Here is a 20,056-nt window from a genome sequence, read left to right as displayed (position 1 = left end):
ACAGAGACAGAGAGACAGAGAGAGACAGAGAGAGACAGAGAGAGACAGAGAGAGACAGAGAGAGACAGAGACAGAGACAGAGACAGAGATAGACAGAGAGACAGAGAGACAGAGAGAGACAGAGAGAGATGGCGATATAAGGCCATACAAGGGACAAAGACAAAGTACAGTAAGAGAGAGGGAGTGAGGGAAGGAGGGAGAGAGAGAGAGAGAGAGAGAGAGAGAGAGAGAGAGAGAGAGAGAGAGAGAGAGAGAGAGAGAGAGAGAGAGAGAGAGAGAGAGAGAGAGAGAGAGAGAGGGACAGTGATAAAAGGCACAAGCACAAAGTACAGTAAGAGCGAGGGAGGGAGGAGAGAGATATTGTGTCAGTAGATGGTATACATGAGAGAGAGAGAGAGAGAGAGAGAGAGAGAGAGAGAGAGAGAGAGAGAGAGAGAGAGAGAGAGAGAGAGAGAGAGAGAGAGAGAGAGAGAGAGAGAGAGAGAGAGAGAGAGAGAGAGAGTGTGTCATGGAGTTCATGGCCTTGCTGCCTTTTCATTTTCACGTGCTATACAAATACAGTACAAATATTCTGACTATCAAACAGTAATTGTATTAAACAGTGATTCTAAGGCATCATTGCAATTACTCATTCACCATTAATGCAATTATTAAAATATGTCATGTGTGCTGAGCCATTACGAGTCCCTTTTCAGGAATTCACTGGAATCCAGAAGCATTCTGCAGCGGAAACGGAACTATGTGAAACATCACATCAATACCTGCTGTACAGTACGTTACAGTTCAGCTCTTCGTATGTCAGGTTTGACGTTTGTTTGTGCACATTAGCCAAACACAAATGTTACAAAGTGTCTTACCTGGTCGACAACTTAAATCCATTTTAATGTCAATTAAAAGCCGTTTTGTAAAAGGACATTTTCATGTCAGTCACTACATGGCTAAGATAAAAAACAGGCCACTCATAATGGCTAGTGAAGAGAGGGCAGTTGAACAAACAAAAGAAATCCGGCGTGAAAGCCATGTGTCCATAGCGACCAAAGTGAGGACTCGTAATACAATGCATTTATTTGCTTAAACTCCCAGTTCTTACCGGACGAACACACTGGCGGTGAGAACATTAAGCGACAGAGAATTGCTGGGCTGTGCAGCAAGATTGATACGAGCAAAAGAAGCCACAGAGTATGTCCGTTAAAAGCAGAAGTCCAACTACAAACTGTCGCTGAAATCGCCTGTCGCCCAAATCGCATCTGTCTCTTCTGTCACCAGCAACTCAATACAAAGTCAATTACTTCACTCAATTTACATCTGCTCTATTCGTGCCATTAGAAATGGTCACCTACCATGCATTCTTTCAAAGACCCCTGCACTGTGACGTGTGTGTGTGTGTGTGTGTGTGTGTGTGTGTGTGTGTGTGTGTGTGTGTGTGTGTGTGTGTGTGTGTGTGTGTGTGTGTGTGTGTGTGTGTGTGGAGTCACCTGGAGTCTCCATGCTTGCTTAGGTGTACTTGCAGGAGCCAAAGGAAGGGGTGTTGGGGCATAAAAAGGCCAACACACAACGCCAAAAACTGCCAACCCTATAAACACACACACACACACACACACACACACACACACACACACACACACACACACACACACACACACACACACACACACACGCACGCACGCACGCACGCACGCACGCACGCACGCACGCACGCACGCACGCACACACACACACACACACACACACACACACACACACACACACACGCACGCACACAGGCCAGTCCAAAAAGATACATCCCAGACATGCACACCACAGCATATAAGATCCCTTTACCTACATTTCCTAACAAAGACCACATTCTCAGGTTCTCTCAAGGCCATAAAAATACACCAGGGGCTCTTGTTACCACACACACACATACCTTGAGTCTGGTTTCTGTGGGAAAACTGTCTGTTAACAGGTGTCCCTACTCTACGTACAGGTTTTAGCAACATTATGTCCCCCCTTGTGGTGGCAAGACGTACCTGCAGGTAACCCCACCTACCCTGGTCAGACCAGTAACTTTTCATGTTAAGATCAATTCTTCAAATGGGAAGCATATGTTTAGGAAATTAACAACTAAAATAACACACTGGAACAAGTGTCAAAACTCACATATACTCACAAAATGCATATACTTTAGGTTTTAGGTGACACAATGACTCTAGGGATTCATTCTAATATGCACTCCTGCCCCCCCTTGCTCCCTAGCATGCTTGTGGCCTCGTGACGTCACTAATGGCAGAAGTGTATTTCAACATCTTGCTAAATGTCATTTTCTCATTTACAAACGAGGTGGAGAGTGAAGATAGTCTCCCAAAGGCTGACAGCGGGGTAACTTTATTGTTTTCTCCCCAGAGGCGGGGCATCAGCGAAAACGCGAGGCCATAAGCACATGTTCGAGGACGGGAGTCCGCATACGGGAAAGAACTGTGGGCTTTAGCAACAGCATGCGCCCCTTGTGGCGTGAAGGCGTACCTGCAGGGGGCCTGGCTGTCCCGGTGGCTGTCTCTTCCTGGTCTGCTTGATCAGCTGACAGTAGAACTCATTCTGCAGCTCGGGGTGTGTCAGGCACACCTGTAGAGCGCTCTGGGCCAGGGACACATGGTAGTCGATGGCCGGGGCGTCTATGGCCACATTGATGAACAGCTGACATGTCTGAAACCACAAGAAGGACATGATGTTAGATGCAGATGTGAAACGCGATGTGAGATTATTCACTGAACTGGTGGATTTAGTGAATTGTTTATTGACTTCTTATTGCATCTTCTTACAGTCTCCAGGGTTGAAATGTATGATATTTGTAAAACTTTGTCAAATTACGCCACCATTAAACCCCTTTTTCATATACAGTGTTTGCATTTTTCACACATTTCCTCTTTAATTTGTAATCTGCTGAAAAGAAAAACTGGAACAGGAATATTACCTGTATGCATGTGTCTATAGTCTACTCCCAAATAAGTTACACGACAACTTCCATTAATTAGACATGATAAAAGAAGCCTGCTTTGTGTCCCGTATTGCACTATATTGCTTCATTGTGGTCATTCTTTTCTTTACTCATATATCATACTAAAACCCGGTAGCTGAATGAATGTGACTGAAAAAAAGTTACTTGAAAGTCAGTGGCCTGCACAGACATGTTGGGGGACATGGGCTGAATGTGGGTGGGGTTGGGGGCATGTGGAACTTCCGGCTATAGAGGCTATATATCATATCGGGACATTATTGTCACATGATTTTGATCATGAAGCATTTGTAAATTATCATATCAACACAGACCACAGTACATATAATTAGATGGCTGTTTGTTTCTCTTACACACCCTGATGAAGGCCACAGCGCCGAAACGCGTTGGTGTTTGGTGCATTTGCCCCTTAAATAAAGTTTGCTTTTTTACTACATTAACCAACTGAAGTGCCTGGACCAAAGATTTTTTTCCTTCTGTCTTTTTTGAACAGACCACAGTACATCGTGACAAACACCTTTTTTTTGTCCAGTAGGGCAAACGGACAGGTGCTGTAGCGCCACCTTGTATACATGTTGAAAGTCGTACAGCCACGCCTATTGACAGAGTATATTTAAAGCGCCTCTTTTTTCTGAGAAATTACTCACTGAGGTATTAAGTCTTGTGTTGAGACATAGGTATGGTATGGATACTGTGCTAGCAACTGACTACCATGGCATGACTTATCCACAGTTACAACAGCTATCTGGATGAGTCTTATTGGAATGTACAGAAGACAACTGCTGTCTTCTTTGGGGAAAATTACAAAATTACCACTGAACAGAGTTTCCTTCAGAACATGTGTGTGTGTGCATGTGTGTGTGAATGCAGGTGTGTGTGTGTGTGTGTGTGTGTGTGTGTGTGTGTGTGTGTGTGTGTGTGTGTGTGTGTGTGTGTGTGTGTGTGTGTGTGTGTGTGTGTGTGTGTGTGTTTTACCTTAAAGAGTTTGACTGCCTCTGTCTGCAGGGCTTTGGATGGGAGGGTGGTGAGGGGGGAGCTGAGGGCGTCCTTACTGAAGCACAACACTGGATGCCTCCAGATCTGAGAACCTAAGGGGGCACACACACAGACACACAGACACACAGACACACACACACACACACACACACACACACACACACACACACACACACACACACACACACACACACACACACACACACACACACACACACACACACACACACACACACACATTTGTGTACAGAGACGCATTCTCTCGGTAACACACAGCTTAGTGTATGCATATTTGTGTGTACATGCCTGTTTGTAACTAATAATTTATATCTCTGGTTTATTCATAGATTATTAAGAGGGCTTGCACAAAAGATTCTCTAATTCTTGCGCCGCAAGGCTGATGATGTCACAGTGCTCTCCTTCACTCTAGCAGCCAAAAGCTGCACAGGTGTGGCAGCAAGGAGCCTGACCAACTGCCAAATTTTGAATTTGAATTATAGAACTCTGATGTTAGAATTCTCTAACTGCCAGAATACCAGTATACCGGTAACCATTTAGCACACCTGTACAATGAGCTATGATTGCTTTTTTTCCCTCAATAATAATGCTCACAATAAAAGGCTAGCCCACTTTTTGAATTTTCTACAGGAATATAGCCTAGTGATAATTCTGTTGAAACACACACACTTAGTCTTGCAACTTGTCTACCATATAGTTTTGTTAATTATTAAACTAAACACACAGACACAGACAAGCACAGACACACATGCACACATGCATGCACGTACACACACACACACACACACACACACAGACACAGACACAGACACAGACACACACACACACACACACACACACACACACACACACACACACACACACACACACACACACACACACACACACACACACACACACACACACACACACACACACACGGTCATACTCACCAGGGTCTCCATCTACGTTGAAGAGTTTCCCCACTAGCTGCTCAAACTCTGTGCCAACTTGACCAACGCTGGCACCTGCCGCCACTGACAGATGGTACAGCCATGCCACCTGATCAGATGTGAACACAAGGTTACACTGTAGATTACACAGTATTTCATACCATTGCTTTGGGTCAGATAGTAAGAAAATATTACCTGGATTCTCCTGTACTATGTGGTTTTCAGCGTGTGTGTGTGTGTGTGTGTGTGTGTGTGTGTGTGTGTGTGTGTGTGTGTGTGTGTGTGTGTGTGTGTGTGTGTGTGTGTGTGTGTGTGTGTGTGTGTGTGTGTGTGTGTGTGTGTGTGTGTGTGTGTGTGTGTGTGTGTGTTGGTCAGATAGTAATAACAAAACATTATGTGGGTTCTCCTGCAGTATGAGTTTTCAGTATGTGTGTGTGTGTGTGTGTGTGTGTGTGTGTGTGTGTGTGTGTGTGTGTGTGTGTGTGTGTGTGTGTGTGTGTGTGTGTGTGTGTGTGTGTGTGTGCGCACGCCAGAGAGACACAGGGAGGTGTGCGGGTGTGCATCTGGACCTCACCTTCTCCTGTTGAGACTCTATGAGCAGGTATGTGGGTCCCTGTCCGGGCGGCTGGACTGACAGTGTCCAGGTGGTGGAAGAGGTCTTGGCATCCGGTGGTGGCCACTTGTGCTGCTCCGCGTCCGGACCGGACCGATCCACCTCCTCCACACCAGCCTCCCACAGACGGATCTGGCCAAGAGGAAACTAAACACCAGACACAAACACATGCTGTGGTGTCTTCAATGCAAGCAGTAATGTGATTGTACATTTTTTTACATGAAAGTAAAGAGAGAGAGAGAGAGAGAGAGAGAGAGAGAGAGAGAGAGAGAGAGAGAGAGAGAGAGAGAGAGAGAGAGATGGGGTAGAGTTGGGAAATGATCCACACCAGGCTTGAACCTGGGTCCCCATGGGCAGCTTCCCATTGATGGTATGGTGCTAATGGCACAGATTTTGTAAGAGACCAGATACGCCACTGGTTGATTTCACTGTGTATTTCCGGTTTCCGAAACGAGGCAGGTTTGTATTAGTTCTATGGCAGATTTAGAACTGAAGGGGCAGTACCACCCTTATCCATGTGGTGGCCCGGAGACCAGAATGAATGGAGTCCTATGGAGCAAAACCCCTCATGGTGCCTTTATCTCAGTATATGATTTTTTCTCGTGTAATTCGGATGTTGCTTTCGAAAGACTATATATAGAAAATACCCACGGCTGAGTTTTAGATCTTTTGAGCCACGCATATGCTTAAAAAGTGATTTTTAAGTGTCTATGACGTCACATCCTTAGCAAAATGCTAGCGAGTAGTGAGCAACAAAAACGCCTCCTGTAACAAATCAAACGGACATATGTGCTTTTTTTATTATACTGTTGAGTGAAACCCTTATTGAAATCTCCAGAAGAACATTCAAATCTTTGTTGATGAGACCTGGGTGAAAATTAAGATTTTTAGCATCTAGCTCCATTGGGTCCCATTCATTCTGGTCTCCGAACCATAGAACTAATACAAACTAATACAAACAACTGGTACAATGGGGCTTAATAGCGAATGGCTAGGCTGTTCTATAAGGGCTGTGCTAATGGCACTTTCCAGACCCAATCCAAACTCTAGTAGGATATCGCACTTCTCCTACCACAATATTTCCGCTCCCGTTCCTGACAGTTGAAGTGGGAGCTCTACAACCATTGCAACCGCCGCGGTTTATCTGACTTAAGCAATTTTTTCGATATGAGCCAAAATAGCTATTATAATATAATAATAACATAATAGCTATTATTCTGTCCTATGTAACATTTATGTTGACACAATATCATGTAATGAAAATGAAGAATATGTTGCGTTAAAATGGCTGTGTTTGGAACAGCTGCACACAAAAGAAATTAATTTTCACTTATTTTTTGACATTTTAAATAATGGCTCCATGGGCGCAATTATCATCCGACTTTGATTTATTTATGTTGGAGTAGTACGAGTCCCCTCGACTTCACTAGTTGGAGCATCCACTTTGACTGGCGTTCCAGAGCATTTTTCGTAGTAGGTTGGATAACCTCCTCCTAGTATGCACTGGGTCTGGAATGGGCCATTAGTCCAATGTGCCACAACACCCCATGCTGATTCCTTCTTACTCCCACTCCCACTGACACTGACAAAGGCAACAGCCAAAACGTTTGTCTACACTTCTGCTGCTATGTAAATAATAAAATGAAGAAAAGAAGAAACCGAGTGCGATCCACTTTCTCACCTCCCACCAGGGCTGGACTGGGATCTGAAAAGGGCCTGGGCACTTTTTGACGCCTGAGGGCCCCGATGCCTATCGGTATTTATGACATCGTATATAATATAGCCTACATTAAAAAGCTCACACGAAAAAATGCTTCATCACTACTCACAATAACCTTCTTGGGGAGATGGTCACAGTGTACCCTCATGTTCCCTTCATCCTGCATGTGAAGTTCTGAGTATGTTTGAGGGTAGGAGATAGAGAGAGGTGGACAACTAACTCTATTTTCCTGATTATTTTCCGGGCCAGTGAATCTCAATATAAAAGTATTCATACCATTTCCCTTAAGCAAACCTGAAAACAGGTCTCACAGACACAAACACCTTAATATTGATAAGCAAAGCAATATTTCACTCTCTCTTATACACACACACACATACACACACACACACACACACACACACACACACACACACACACACACACACACACACACACACACACACACACACACACACACACACACACACACACACTGCAAAATGGACACCATATACAATAATAATAAAATGTAAATGTTTCAGCTTCAAATTGCTCCAGTCCACAGATACTGTCAGTGAGCTTACTAAATGGCAACACACCACAACAAAACCAAGTGACCGCTCATTGCTTAGGCTTCCAACAGAGGTTGATGACGTTACGTACAATAGCCTACGCCTTGGAGCGTCCAAACCGCGTCGCCTCAACCATGAAGATATTGAAACATCCATCCCAATGATTAAGTACTTTCCAGAACAAAACGTGTTTGCATGAATAAAAAAGCCTGTCCGTGAACACCACAGGATATTTTAACTCATGAAGGCCCTATAAAATATCAGACACACTCCAACAACAACTACCAGTTTCATAGCTATTACAATAAAGGGAGCGCGTGTCTACTCAGCGATTCACAAACAGCACGGAAAGACGGCTTCTTTCTTAGCCATCTATGCAAAGAGGCAGCTCAGGATAATAGTCTTGATAATGACGTGATGCCATTACAGAAGGAAAAGATAGCAAAAGTACATTTAGTTTAAAACCATAGTTGCAAAAGACACGACAAGCAATAGACTAAAACAAGATATTTGTTGGATTTGAGAAAGTGAAAGTGGGGCTGCGCCGTTTAACACCAAGACGCAGTAGCACAGGTGGTTGTGACCAAGGAGAGTTAACAGACAGCTGACACGTAAAGACAGAAGATCTATTAGGCCTATGCTCGCGCAGCAATACAAAAAAGTTTAAGAAAATAAATCAATACATATTTGTGACTGATTTGAGCGAGAGGGGAGGGACGACATCTTTATTCTTTAGTTTCAGGCTACATGGGAAAAACGCCGAGGCGGTGTAGCTAATCTGCCTGGCCAGCCAGGGTAGGAATTGGGTAGAGGGCAGAGACTAGCTTCACTTCAACACAGCATCTCGTGACAGCTCAAGCCAAGGCAAATGGAAGATGTCTATGTGCTGGCGCAACATTACAAGACAAGTGCATGGGCATTTATCAAATGGATACAAATATTCATGACTGATTTGATAAGGTCAGCATGACAATTTGGTCTCAGCTAATGAAGGGGATAGGAAATTACGAAACGCCGAAGCGGCGCATAGCTACAATGCATTGGCTAGCTGGGTGTGTTGAGGGGGGTGCTACCTCTCTCTCCCTGGTCAAGTCTCGTATCCGTCTGTACCTCCCCTGCTCGAACCATCTCCCGAGCCCCGCCGCCTCTCCTCCGCCTCATTCTGCACCACCTTGCACTCGTTGATGCACCGGTGGCCCCACTGTCCCAACCTGAGGTCGAGCTGTGTGATGCACCACCTCCCACGGCCACACGAGAGCTACCGGTCCGGAGCTCGAGCTGGTGGTGCTTTTAGCTTTGAACAATTCAGTGATTTAGCACATTTTGCTCAGTTTTCTTTTATTTAGTTTTTGCTTTCGCTTTTCCATGCGCTTTTCATAGCCAGTCCTTTCTTTCTCCATATAGCGTCCTGTATCCTCCGCTCCACCACCAGAGTTTTTATTAACCGAATAGCCACCATCCAAGTCAACGAAACTTCGGATGATGCTGCTGCTGCTGACAGACAGAGACTAGTTGGGTCGAGCGAGGGCCTGCAGGGAGGGGCGGGCCTTCGATAAACAGTGCATTTCATTGGACTAAGCCAATGTGCCTCAAGAGAAGCATCCAATGAGCCCCGATGTGTCATTTTTTTACCGTCACAGACAAAAAAAATAATGTATATATTTTTTTATTATTATTTCGGGGCCTCGAGGGCCCGAAAGACGCGAGGGCCCACCGGGATTTGCCCGGTACGCCAGATGGCCAGTCCAGCCCTGCCTCCCACTCCCACTTTCACACAAACAAATGTCCAAACTATCCAAACTTCACCACACAAACTCTCTCTCTCAGTAACACACACTGAGAGGAGGGATGGAGAGTAGTGTATTGAAGAGATACTAAGATGCACACCTTGTCTTCTTGACTGCGGAAGTAGTACAGCGTCTTTCCAAAGAGGGCACACCACACACGCTTGCTGTAGCCATGTCTGACCTGAAGAACAGAGAAGAAAGGTGTCTCTAACAAGTCTCAACATTCTCATCGATCCAGTGGCAAAAATACACTTCTTGAACATCACATACATCCAGTGTCTACAACACACACACACGCACGCACACACACACACACACACACACACACACACACACACACACACACACACACACACACACAAACACACACAAACACACACACGCAAACACTTTGCAGCCAGGTGACTAAAAATTTAACCCTCCGTCACCTTGGTGATGTGTCCCTTCATGGCGGGCCGGGCGTCCGGCTGTGTGAAGAGGGGGCTGGCAGCCTTCACCCGGAGCACGCTCTGTAGCACCCGCAGCCACTCCTCCAGCAGGTTAGGAGAGTCCGCCTTTAGACTGTACACACGCTTACCCGTCACCACCTGTCAACACAAATACATATATTACTAAGAACTAGGGTCAGAAGGCCGTACCGTGGCCAAACAGTAGGGCACTTGCTTACTACTACACAGACGACCCGGGTTTAATTCTGGCCCGGGTCATTTGCCAGTCCTTCCCCGTCTCTCTCTCCCTACTCGTTTCCTATCCCTCTGTCACTATCCTGTCTCCATGAGGCACAAAAGCCTGAAGAAAATCTTTTAAAAAAAGAAGTAGGGCCAGAAGACACTTGTTGCAACGTGCCAGCCCATCATATTAGAGGCTTTTTAAAGCTTCATCAAGCAAAGTGCCAGGAATCCTTTGCGAGACTTAAACAACAACAACTGATGTTAAGTTTGACCAAATTTCTAAGCAACTTGTTTCCTTTAACCAAAGGTAGACCTGCATAGGAGAAAAGGTGGGGTTTTACTATCTGAACAAATCCATTTGTATTTTAGTGGTCAACAGGCGCCCCCTTGTGGACGTTGTGTGTTTATGTACATCAACTAACTGCAAGTAACCCTTAGCAACATTCACCTATCAAAGCAACTGATATACAGTAGAAACACACAAACTCGTGAATGAACACACAGACACAGACACAGACACAGACACACACACACACACACACACACACACACACAGACAGACACACACACACACACACACACACACACACACACACACACACACACACACACACACACACACACACACACACACACACACACACACACACACACACACACACACACACACACACACACACACACACACACACACACACACACACACACACACACACACACACACCAATGTGTCCACATTATGTCCACATTAAGCAAAAGACCGTTCTAATGATGCATCAGACATCCTTTATAAACATAATGCAGTAATTGCCACAACCACCTCCACACACACTGAGTCCCACCTGTAGCATTTGTTTCCCATCACCACGGCTGATGCTACTGGATGCACTGAGTTCAATCTGACCCTGAGGTTTACGAATGACATCACTCTATGGGAGAGAAACACAGAAAGACATGCCCACACTCACAGCTTCATTGGTATGATCTTTATATTCAACATTATTGCCAAAGCAATACCATATATTCATATTCATTCTCTCTCTGTATTATATGTGTAAGTAGGCTAGACTGACTGGCGATTTGTAGTAGAGCAGTTCTCCGTCCTTCAGGACAAACCACCGCCTCTTCCACGTCTTCTTCCATGTCTTCACCATCTTCAGCAGGTAGCCAGACTTCTCCATTGACTCCTACAGTAACATCAGTGACAACACACACACACACACGCACACGCACACGCACACGCACACGCACACACGCACACGCACACACACACACACACACACACACACACACACACACACACACACACACACACACACACACACACACACACACACACAATTCTATTATTGATTATATCTATTATATTCTAATTATATTGCCACTGACTGTAATACACGTTTCTGTGTGAAGTGTGTTGGTGTTCCTCTCACATTCTTGCCGGCATCGCAGGCTGGTGAGGAGGTCTTGGGGAGCTTGTGTTCTGGCTCGGAGCACTCGGTGTCTGTGGAGTAGGCATCAGGAGGGATGGCGTAGTCACTCTCAGATGTCATGGAGGACATGGACACCGCTGGGGGACAGACAGACAGACAGACAGGCATGTTTGAACGTTTGAAAGTGTATTTATTTAACACAGGGACACCATTAATAACATTAAAAATACCAAATACACAAGACTATAGCCACAAAATCTTATTGAAATATTGGTGTATACCCCCATTGACATGTACTTTGTGCAGCTGTTGATAAATTTGTGGTGCTCCTTGTTTGGCACTGCGGCACAGAATGGTCTAGGTATTGGTGTTTGTATGACCATTTGAAAGTTTATTTGTATTTATTTATTTACTATTTTTAGGCCTATTATTTTAATATTTTATCTCTTATGTGTTCTGTATAATGTATTGTGGATGTGTGTGTACTACTGCTGCAAAACAATTGCCCAAGCTGGGAAAAATAAAGCTACTTGACTTGACTATTTATTCAACACAGGGGCAGCATAGTGTATATTGATAACATTAAAAATGTGTGTGTGTGTGTGTGTGTGTGTGTGTGTGTGTGTGTGTGTGCGTGTGTGTGGGAGTGAGTGTGTGCGTGCATGCGTGTGTGCGTGTAGTGTGTACCTCTCTTGAGCGTGCGGGGGCTGCCCTTGTGCGAGCTGGACTCTGAGGTGTGTGAGCTGCGCAGGGAGCCGTCCTCCGAGGCGGAGACACAGGACTCCTCACTGCTCTCCTCCTCCGAGGAGCTGCAGCACTCATCCGACAGCTCACTGCTGAGCAGGGTGGCCCTCTGAGGACACGCACACACGCACACACACACACACACACGCACGCACGCACGCACACACACGCGCGCGCACACACACACACACACACACACACACACACACACACACGCGCACACACACACACACACACACACACACACACACACACACACGCACACACAAACAAACACACTTTACAAACGTTGATACAAATCACAGTAGTTGCATCAATTGCTTGTATCTAAATGCAAGAATATTCTGAAGAAAGGTCTGGCATTACGTCTACATGGCTAGTGACTAGGCAGCTAACTGGCCAGGGAAAAACACTAGACAACGTGGCCGATGAGCACAAAAAAAGTCGTCAAATTTGTCAAGCCCCAACACACACAAACAAACAGGCAAACACACTCACCCCTTTGAGTGTGGCATAGGTAGGCATGTTCATGTCCTTGTGGATCAGTGATGAGTACAGCAGGACGGCTGGATAGGAGGACTTCAGACTTGGGTCTAAATCAGAAAAAACCACAGTGGTCACATGATGGAGAGAGCAAACCACAACCATTCCTTTTGGCAGACACACTTGCCCAACACACTCATTAAAATAATAATCCATAATAACCTCGCTATGTGGAAAACAATGCAAAGTTCTAACTCTGGAAATCTGTAGCCTACAGATGCTATTGGAGCATGTGCACAGCAAATTTTGGGGAAAAGCAGGACACACTCCACCCTACCTGCATTACAGGAAATAATAAAGGCCCCTACCAAAGCAGGAAGTAGATAGTTATGGATTAAGTATGTTATTCTAGTTATGTGTAGCTATGTGTGGACACAGTTAAATGACCGGCATGCTTTCTTGGAAAAACAAACACCACAGCGTGGTCAATTAAAGATGGTTTGAAAACTGAAGCTTTTGCTGAAGGAGAACATTTTAGGAACAACTCTAAAAAAATTGAATGCATACACAATCCAGCTCAAAAACTAGACAGGGGAATGGTGAGACTAGACACTGGAACAAAAGGATGCTACAAAATCAGTGACCAACAATGTCTTTGTTTTTTCATAGAAACTCCTGGTTTCTTCAACAGCAGACTTCACCACCATCCTACACTTCACCACCATCCTAAGATATAAGGTAAAAAAAGTTGTACAAAAACAACGTAATGACTTCACCTTTGTTGGCAATATCTGTGCAAGATGATTCGGACAGACTGATGCCAGACTTGGCTACTGCGTAGATCCGACTCTCCTAAAAGTCAAAGACAAGGCAATTAAGTCAAAAGAAGAGATTCTTGAGGAATGCAACTTAAGTGGTTATACATGTATGATGACATTCACTGCACCAAAATAAGGACTCTTCCATGTAAATGTGCTTTTAAAACCAAATACCTATAGTCACAAATCCCAAAATCATAGAGTGTGCAAACGCATATTATTTCTGTTGTGAAAATGTATAAGCACAATTTACAAAATATTGATGTTCCTTTGCAAAAAATCATCTATTCCTTCGCACATTCCTACACGCACGCATGCATGCATACACACACACACTGACCCATGAGGGGAAACGGTGCAGTGGTGGTGTCGGTGGCTTGTTGGCAGGCACTGAATTGTTGAGGGACTGAATCCCATCAGTGTCCATGATGGCTGCTGCCTTGGAGGGCACTTCGGGAGAGCCGGGCTCTACTCTCTTCTCCCTGTCCTCCTTCTCTCCCTTCTCCTCCTCCTCCTCTTTCCCCTGACCCTGCACCTCCTCCTTCTCCTGTTCTCCACCCTGTGTCTCCATCTCCTCCTCCTGCTCCTGCTCCTGGTCCAGGTCTGTCTCCTGCAGACGTGGCGGCCGCAGCATGCTGATGGCATTTCTGGTGTGTTTGTTGTGCGTGTTGTGTGTGTTCCCGTCCCCCCTCAGCTCAATGCCCAGTAACAAGGGGGGTGGCGGGGGCATGGGCTGGCTGAGGTGCCTCTTGGCCAGCCCGGGGCCCCCCATCGCCGCGGCAGCAGACCCGGCGGCAGGGGTGCGTAAGCGAGGCTGCTTGGGGGGCGCCTTGTCGACGCTGGGGTCCCGGCTGGGCGTGGGCCGCTTGGGGGTGAGGGCGGGCGTCAGGCAGGGGCTGGGGGTGGCCGGCGGAGCAGCGTCTCCAGAGGACGAGGAGGACGAGTCCAGGCGCTGTGACTGGAAGCGTCGGCTCAGGTCGTCAGGGGAGGTGGGGCCCACTAGGCCCGCCGCCATGCCGTTGGTGCGGGTGCTGGAGGCGACGTCTTCTTCATCGTCGTCGTCATCCTCACAGGCGGCGCCGGGGCGTAGGCAGCGGGGGTGGAGCAGGAGGGCAGGGTACTCTGCGCGTTGCATGTCCTCGTCGAAGAGCGAGCTGCTGTCGTCCGACGCCGTCATGTAGGCCTCGCTGCCGGGGCGGGACGCGCCTAAGGAGTCCCCACCTCCGCGGGGGGGAGAGGCTCCACCGCCACCGCCACCGCCGGCGCCTCTGACGGGCTCGCCCTCCGCACGCACCTCAGGAGAGGCACCGGAGGGATCCTCTGCATAGGATCCTGGCACATCAGGGAGGTCCCGTTCTGCACAGGTGGAGGTATCAAGAACTTATCAAACGTGTGATTCACTGATACATTACAATACTACAACAATGTATTACAGAACATGATAATAACTTCGTAAGTATTTACTTTTCAAAAGGAAATGTCCTGCTTGCGTCTACCTATGTCCTCTGCATTCCATTCTTCCACAAGACTAATGCCCCTTTTCACTATAAAATGGCCTAGTAGTTGTTACATTTCATAACTGTAATTTAACTTAAGTTTAAGGTAGGGACATGATTCTGTTTCAATAATTTCAATCAGCGTCTGTGTTTCCACTATAGACACCCTAGCCTATCCGCCCTATGCTCTGACCTGGTGCGGGTCTGCACTCTGGGCTGCGGGGCAGCGGGGGCTCGCTGCAGATGGGCCGCTGGGGGGACTGGGGTCCCGTCATCACCTGAGGGCTCTTCCCCCGCACCTGGAAACAGCCGAACGTCAGGCTGCTGAGACGGTGGGCCTCGCCAGGACGAGAATGGAGAGAGGTGGCTGACCTCATCTGCTCTACAACTGAGAGAGAGAGAGAGAGAGAGAGAGAGAGAGAGAGAGAGAGAGAGAGAGAGAGAGAGAGAGAGAGAGAGAGAGAGAGAGAGAGAGAGCACGAGAGAGAGAGCGAGAGAGAGAGAGAGAGAGAGAGAGAGAGAGAGAAAGAGAGAGACAGAGACAGAGACAGAGAGACAGAGAGAGACAGAGACAGACAGATGTGAAATAGAAAATACGGAGAGAGGAAAAGAGCACTGGTGTTCGAACGAGATACCAAGGTTGTGTGTGTGCAGGCCAGGCCTGAATGGTTGGAACCAATCTAAACTGGCTTAAACTAATTTAAATGGTATATAGCAGTTTTGAACCCATTTCAACTGGTTTAAACAAGTTTGAACTGGTTAACACCCGTCTGAAGCCGTATGAGCCAGCTTGAGCCGGATTTAACCAGTTTGAACCAGTCTGAACCGGTTTAAAACAGTTGTGAATGGATTAAAACAGTCTGAACTAGATGTATGTAACTGTAGTTTGACCTTGCCTGAACCAGTTTAAACCGGATTTATCCAGTCAGAACTGTCTTGAAACAGTTTGAGCCGGTTTAAACAAGTCTGTTCCCTTTTGAACCAGTGTGAACTGCATTTAACCGGTTTAAAACAGTTGGAACCAGTTAGATCTGGATTGAACCAGTTTGAGACGGTTTAAACCAGTTTGAACTGTATATAACCGGTTTCAACCAGTTGAAACCACACTGTACCATTTTGATCCAGTTTGAAGCAGATTCAACCAGTCTGAACCAGCTTGAACTGGTTTAAATAAGTTTGATTAGGCTTTAATGCTTTTTTCCTATTTGTTAAGCACTTTGAGTTACATGCCTTGTATGATACAGTGCTATACAAATAAAATTATTATTATTTAACAGGTTTCAACCAGTTTGAACTAGCTTTGTTACTTCGTCTATTCCTCGTGTGTCTGCATACCTTGTAGTTGTTTCTGCAAGGCCAGTATCTGATCAGCTTGTTGCTGGTTTGTCTCCCTCAGAGTAGTGTTCTCCACCTCAAACTGCAGAGTTAAAAACACACTCACACTTAAACCCTCTTTACTGTGCTTTATGGCATAAAAAAAGAAAAATACACTGAAAGCATTAAAATCCCAGGCCACAGGCTTACAGCTGCTTACTTAAATACCAGATTGTGATTCTATGGTGCACAATTCAAGTTGGTAACAATGCAAATAAAATAATGCATGGTAATCAACATTTTTGATGGCTAAATATGTAATGTACCTACTGATGATAACTACTAACGCATACTAAAATATGCCATTTCTCTTCAGATTTGCAATACATGCACCCTTCCGCATATACACACCTCTCTGAGTTTGACCATCACCCATTCTTTGATCTTGGCCGCTTTCTCCTCCACCGTCTTGGCATCCTGAGCTCTGATCTGCTTCTGATGTGCGCACCAAGGGAGTGAGATATCATTAGTGGGCTGACCGATTAAAGCCTTATATACCACACTGAGCCGTGGACAAGACCAGTTTTTAACATGTCTTTGATGTGGATAGGTCATGAGACCACAGACACTTCACTTCTAACCATGTCATATTTTGTATACATCACTGCCCTCTAAAGGACATGTTATAAAATCTTCTTGGAAGATTTGTTCACACCATGTTAAGTGATTATGCAGACCCAAATCACTTGCAGAGACAGAAACATATGACCACACACACACACACACACACACACACACACACACACACACACACACACACACACACACACACACACACACACACACACACACACACACACACACACACACACACACACACACACACACACACACACACACACACACACACTACACACCTGCTCCTCCAGCTGGCTCTCCAGTAGGCCGATGTGGTCGTCTTTCTCCTGCAGCAGGGACTGCAGCTCTTGGCAGCGCTTGAAGAGGTGCAGCTCTGAGTCTCCAGCACTCCCAGCATCCGCTGCCTTCAGACGCTCCTCCATCCACTGGGCCTAATGTACATTTAGATTATGAAGTGATAGAAGTGAAGTGAAGTGAACTGAAAGCCGAAAGCATTATATTCAGGGCTCTAAATCAAAGGACCAGTTCAGTCAAATTCAATATGCTGTTGTATTGCTCACGCTACCCTTGACTTGTCAGTACCCGGTGATGCCACATTTTTCGGCTAAGCCCTTTCCGAGATATGAGCTATTCTAATGGGGGCAGCGTTTGTTTACATTTTTTTTTTAATTAACATAGGCCTACTCCAAATATTTTCTCATAAGGTACCGCTGTTTGCTAGTTGTCTGCTGATGTTGTATAACCTTTCGGATGTTTTTGGGAATAAATAAAAATGTTTTTATGAAATGTAAACAAAGAGCTGCCCCCATTACAATGACCAAGATCTCGGAAAAGGCTGAAGAAGAAGAAAAAAAACCTCAGGTACTGACAAGTCCGGGGTAGTGTGAGCATTACAACTGCATGTTGAAATTGACCGAACCGGTCCTTTAACACCAGCCAACTGGCCAAATGCTGGTGACATTTCAGTTTGGCTGGTAGAAAAGATCAACGCACTAGCCACTTTGACCCATTATTGAGTGTGTGTTTGGCAAGTTAGGTTTACATCTGCTAGCCATTATGGTTAGTGATGAAAAGTATTTAGAGCCCTGATTATATTACATTACATGACATTTAGTGACTTACAATTGAAGACATAATCATAACACACAACACTCGTGGATACAAAGTGCACAGGAAATATACAGAATAATACGTGCACTTGCCAAGTAGGGTGAATGGTTTTAGTAGTGTGCACTGCACACACACAAGCAAGCATGCACAAGTAAACACAAACAATTTAGCCATCATTTTTATCCAATGCATTCTACAGTTAATGAGGTACAGGGAATCACTTACAGCAGTGGTTCTTAACCTGGGGTGCGGGCACCCCCTGGGGGTGCGCCAGAGATTGCAGGGGGTTCACGGAATTTTGTTTGAGTTGAGATTGTGACCAAAACTTGGCTTGCGAACATTATAATCCAAAACCAAATTACATACATGTTTTGGTTCCCATGTAAAGGCATTAAGATATTGATTGGTGTCTCAAGCAAGAACCATTGTACTTAATCACTTCGATCCTTTTTCAGTGCATATACATGTGTAGAAGTTTGGGTTGGGGGTGCGCAGCTTGTGTCGGGCACAGGTAAGGGGGTGCTTTAAGGAAAAAGGTTAAGAACCACTGACTTACAGTACCTGGAACAATTTTGGGTTAGGTGCCCTGCTCAAGGGCAGCTGTGGACATTCATACGCATGCATACACAACACGCACCCACGCACACACACTTGCCATTGCAATATTCACTCAAACTGTGCTGTGTTGTATCATGTTTTCACCTGCTGGTTGGCTTCATAAGCTCTCCTCTCAGCCTCCAACACCTGAGTCTCCAACTGGTGCAGCTGAGAAAAAGAAACACCATTTTTGAATGTGTGTGTTGTGTGTGTGTGTGTGTGTGTGTGTGTGTGTGTGTGTGTGTGTGTGTGTGTGTGTGTGTGTGTGTGTGTGTGTGTGTGTGTGTGTGTGTGTGTGTGTGTGTGTTGGGGGAGGGGGTGCATGCAATAGGCCAGCACAGTTGTATCTCCACCATGCTAAGCCTTCCACAACAACTTGAACACTCAACTGAGAAAAACCCTCATATACACAGATAGATCATATAGCTTTTGTGTCCTTTTGGATCTCTGAAAATCCAGACTAACTTGCCAGGCAAAAATATGATATGATCAGATTACTATCAGATCAGATTCATCTAGTATACAGTAAGTGGCTGCGTGTTTGATGGAAAAAAAGAGGGTGGGGAGAGAGGGAGAGAGAGAGAGAGAGAGAGAGAGAGAGAGAGAGAGAGAGAGAGAGAGAGAGAGAGAGAGAGAGAGAGAGAGACAGCGCAATGTGGAAAATAAGAGTGTGCCAATTGTGTCAATCAGATACATGGTGTATAAAAATACTCTCAAAAACCACACCTTTCCTGTCTATACACCTGCTTCTACTGTTACGCTATTCGCTACGACTCAAAACATTCCACTACCCAAATTTCCATGCATGCTAGTGAAACATGGTGGCAGTGTCCCAGTCTAAATACAGACACCCACAATGAAGACAGGAACATTGCAGAGAGAGAGAGAGAGAGAGAGAGAGAGAGAGAGAGAGAGAGAGAGAGAGAAAGAGAGGGGGGGAGGAATGGAAGAAGGAAGAGGAAGAAATTGAAAGAAAGGAGATAAATCTTAAAAGAATGCCAGTCAAAACCATTAAGCCCTTCAGTATCGGAGGTTCGGGTAATGTACGTGCAGCCACAGATTTAGGTTTCCCATATTGTGCTCTGCGTGTAGCCGTGTCTCTTCCTATATGAGGATAACCCTGATAGCTTTATTTG

The 20,056-nt window shown here is 45.7% G+C and overlaps 1 protein-coding gene across 1 annotated transcript in view; it reads right to left on the bottom strand.

Moving 5' to 3' along the window:
* plekhh2 (pleckstrin homology domain containing, family H (with MyTH4 domain) member 2) overlaps nt 1–20,056 on the bottom strand; it is a 54,744-nt gene that overhangs the window by 10,789 nt on the left and 23,899 nt on the right. Inside the window, exons 3-21 of the mRNA XM_063191919.1 lie at nt 19,026–19,088; nt 17,492–17,644; nt 16,986–17,069; nt 16,596–16,677; nt 15,454–15,648; nt 14,105–15,120; nt 13,723–13,798; nt 12,962–13,056; nt 12,407–12,572; nt 11,720–11,856; nt 11,360–11,473; nt 11,129–11,215; nt 10,044–10,202; nt 9,716–9,796; nt 5,516–5,701; nt 4,942–5,050; nt 3,971–4,083; nt 2,506–2,685; nt 1,476–1,573 (exon numbers count right to left, since the gene is read on the bottom strand). Coding sequence (XP_063047989.1) covers nt 1,476–1,573; nt 2,506–2,685; nt 3,971–4,083; nt 4,942–5,050; nt 5,516–5,701; nt 9,716–9,796; nt 10,044–10,202; nt 11,129–11,215; nt 11,360–11,473; nt 11,720–11,856; nt 12,407–12,572; nt 12,962–13,056; nt 13,723–13,798; nt 14,105–15,120; nt 15,454–15,648; nt 16,596–16,677; nt 16,986–17,069; nt 17,492–17,644; nt 19,026–19,088 — 3,194 coding nt within the window. The remainder of the gene's footprint in view (nt 1–1,475; nt 1,574–2,505; nt 2,686–3,970; nt 4,084–4,941; nt 5,051–5,515; nt 5,702–9,715; nt 9,797–10,043; nt 10,203–11,128; nt 11,216–11,359; nt 11,474–11,719; nt 11,857–12,406; nt 12,573–12,961; nt 13,057–13,722; nt 13,799–14,104; nt 15,121–15,453; nt 15,649–16,595; nt 16,678–16,985; nt 17,070–17,491; nt 17,645–19,025; nt 19,089–20,056) is intronic.

This window comes from Engraulis encrasicolus, chromosome 24, assembly GCF_034702125.1.
Source record: "Engraulis encrasicolus isolate BLACKSEA-1 chromosome 24, IST_EnEncr_1.0, whole genome shotgun sequence".
In the NCBI taxonomy this organism is placed as follows: Eukaryota; Metazoa; Chordata; class Actinopteri; order Clupeiformes; family Engraulidae; genus Engraulis; species Engraulis encrasicolus.
This window is presented reverse-complemented; position numbering and strand designations above follow the sequence as displayed.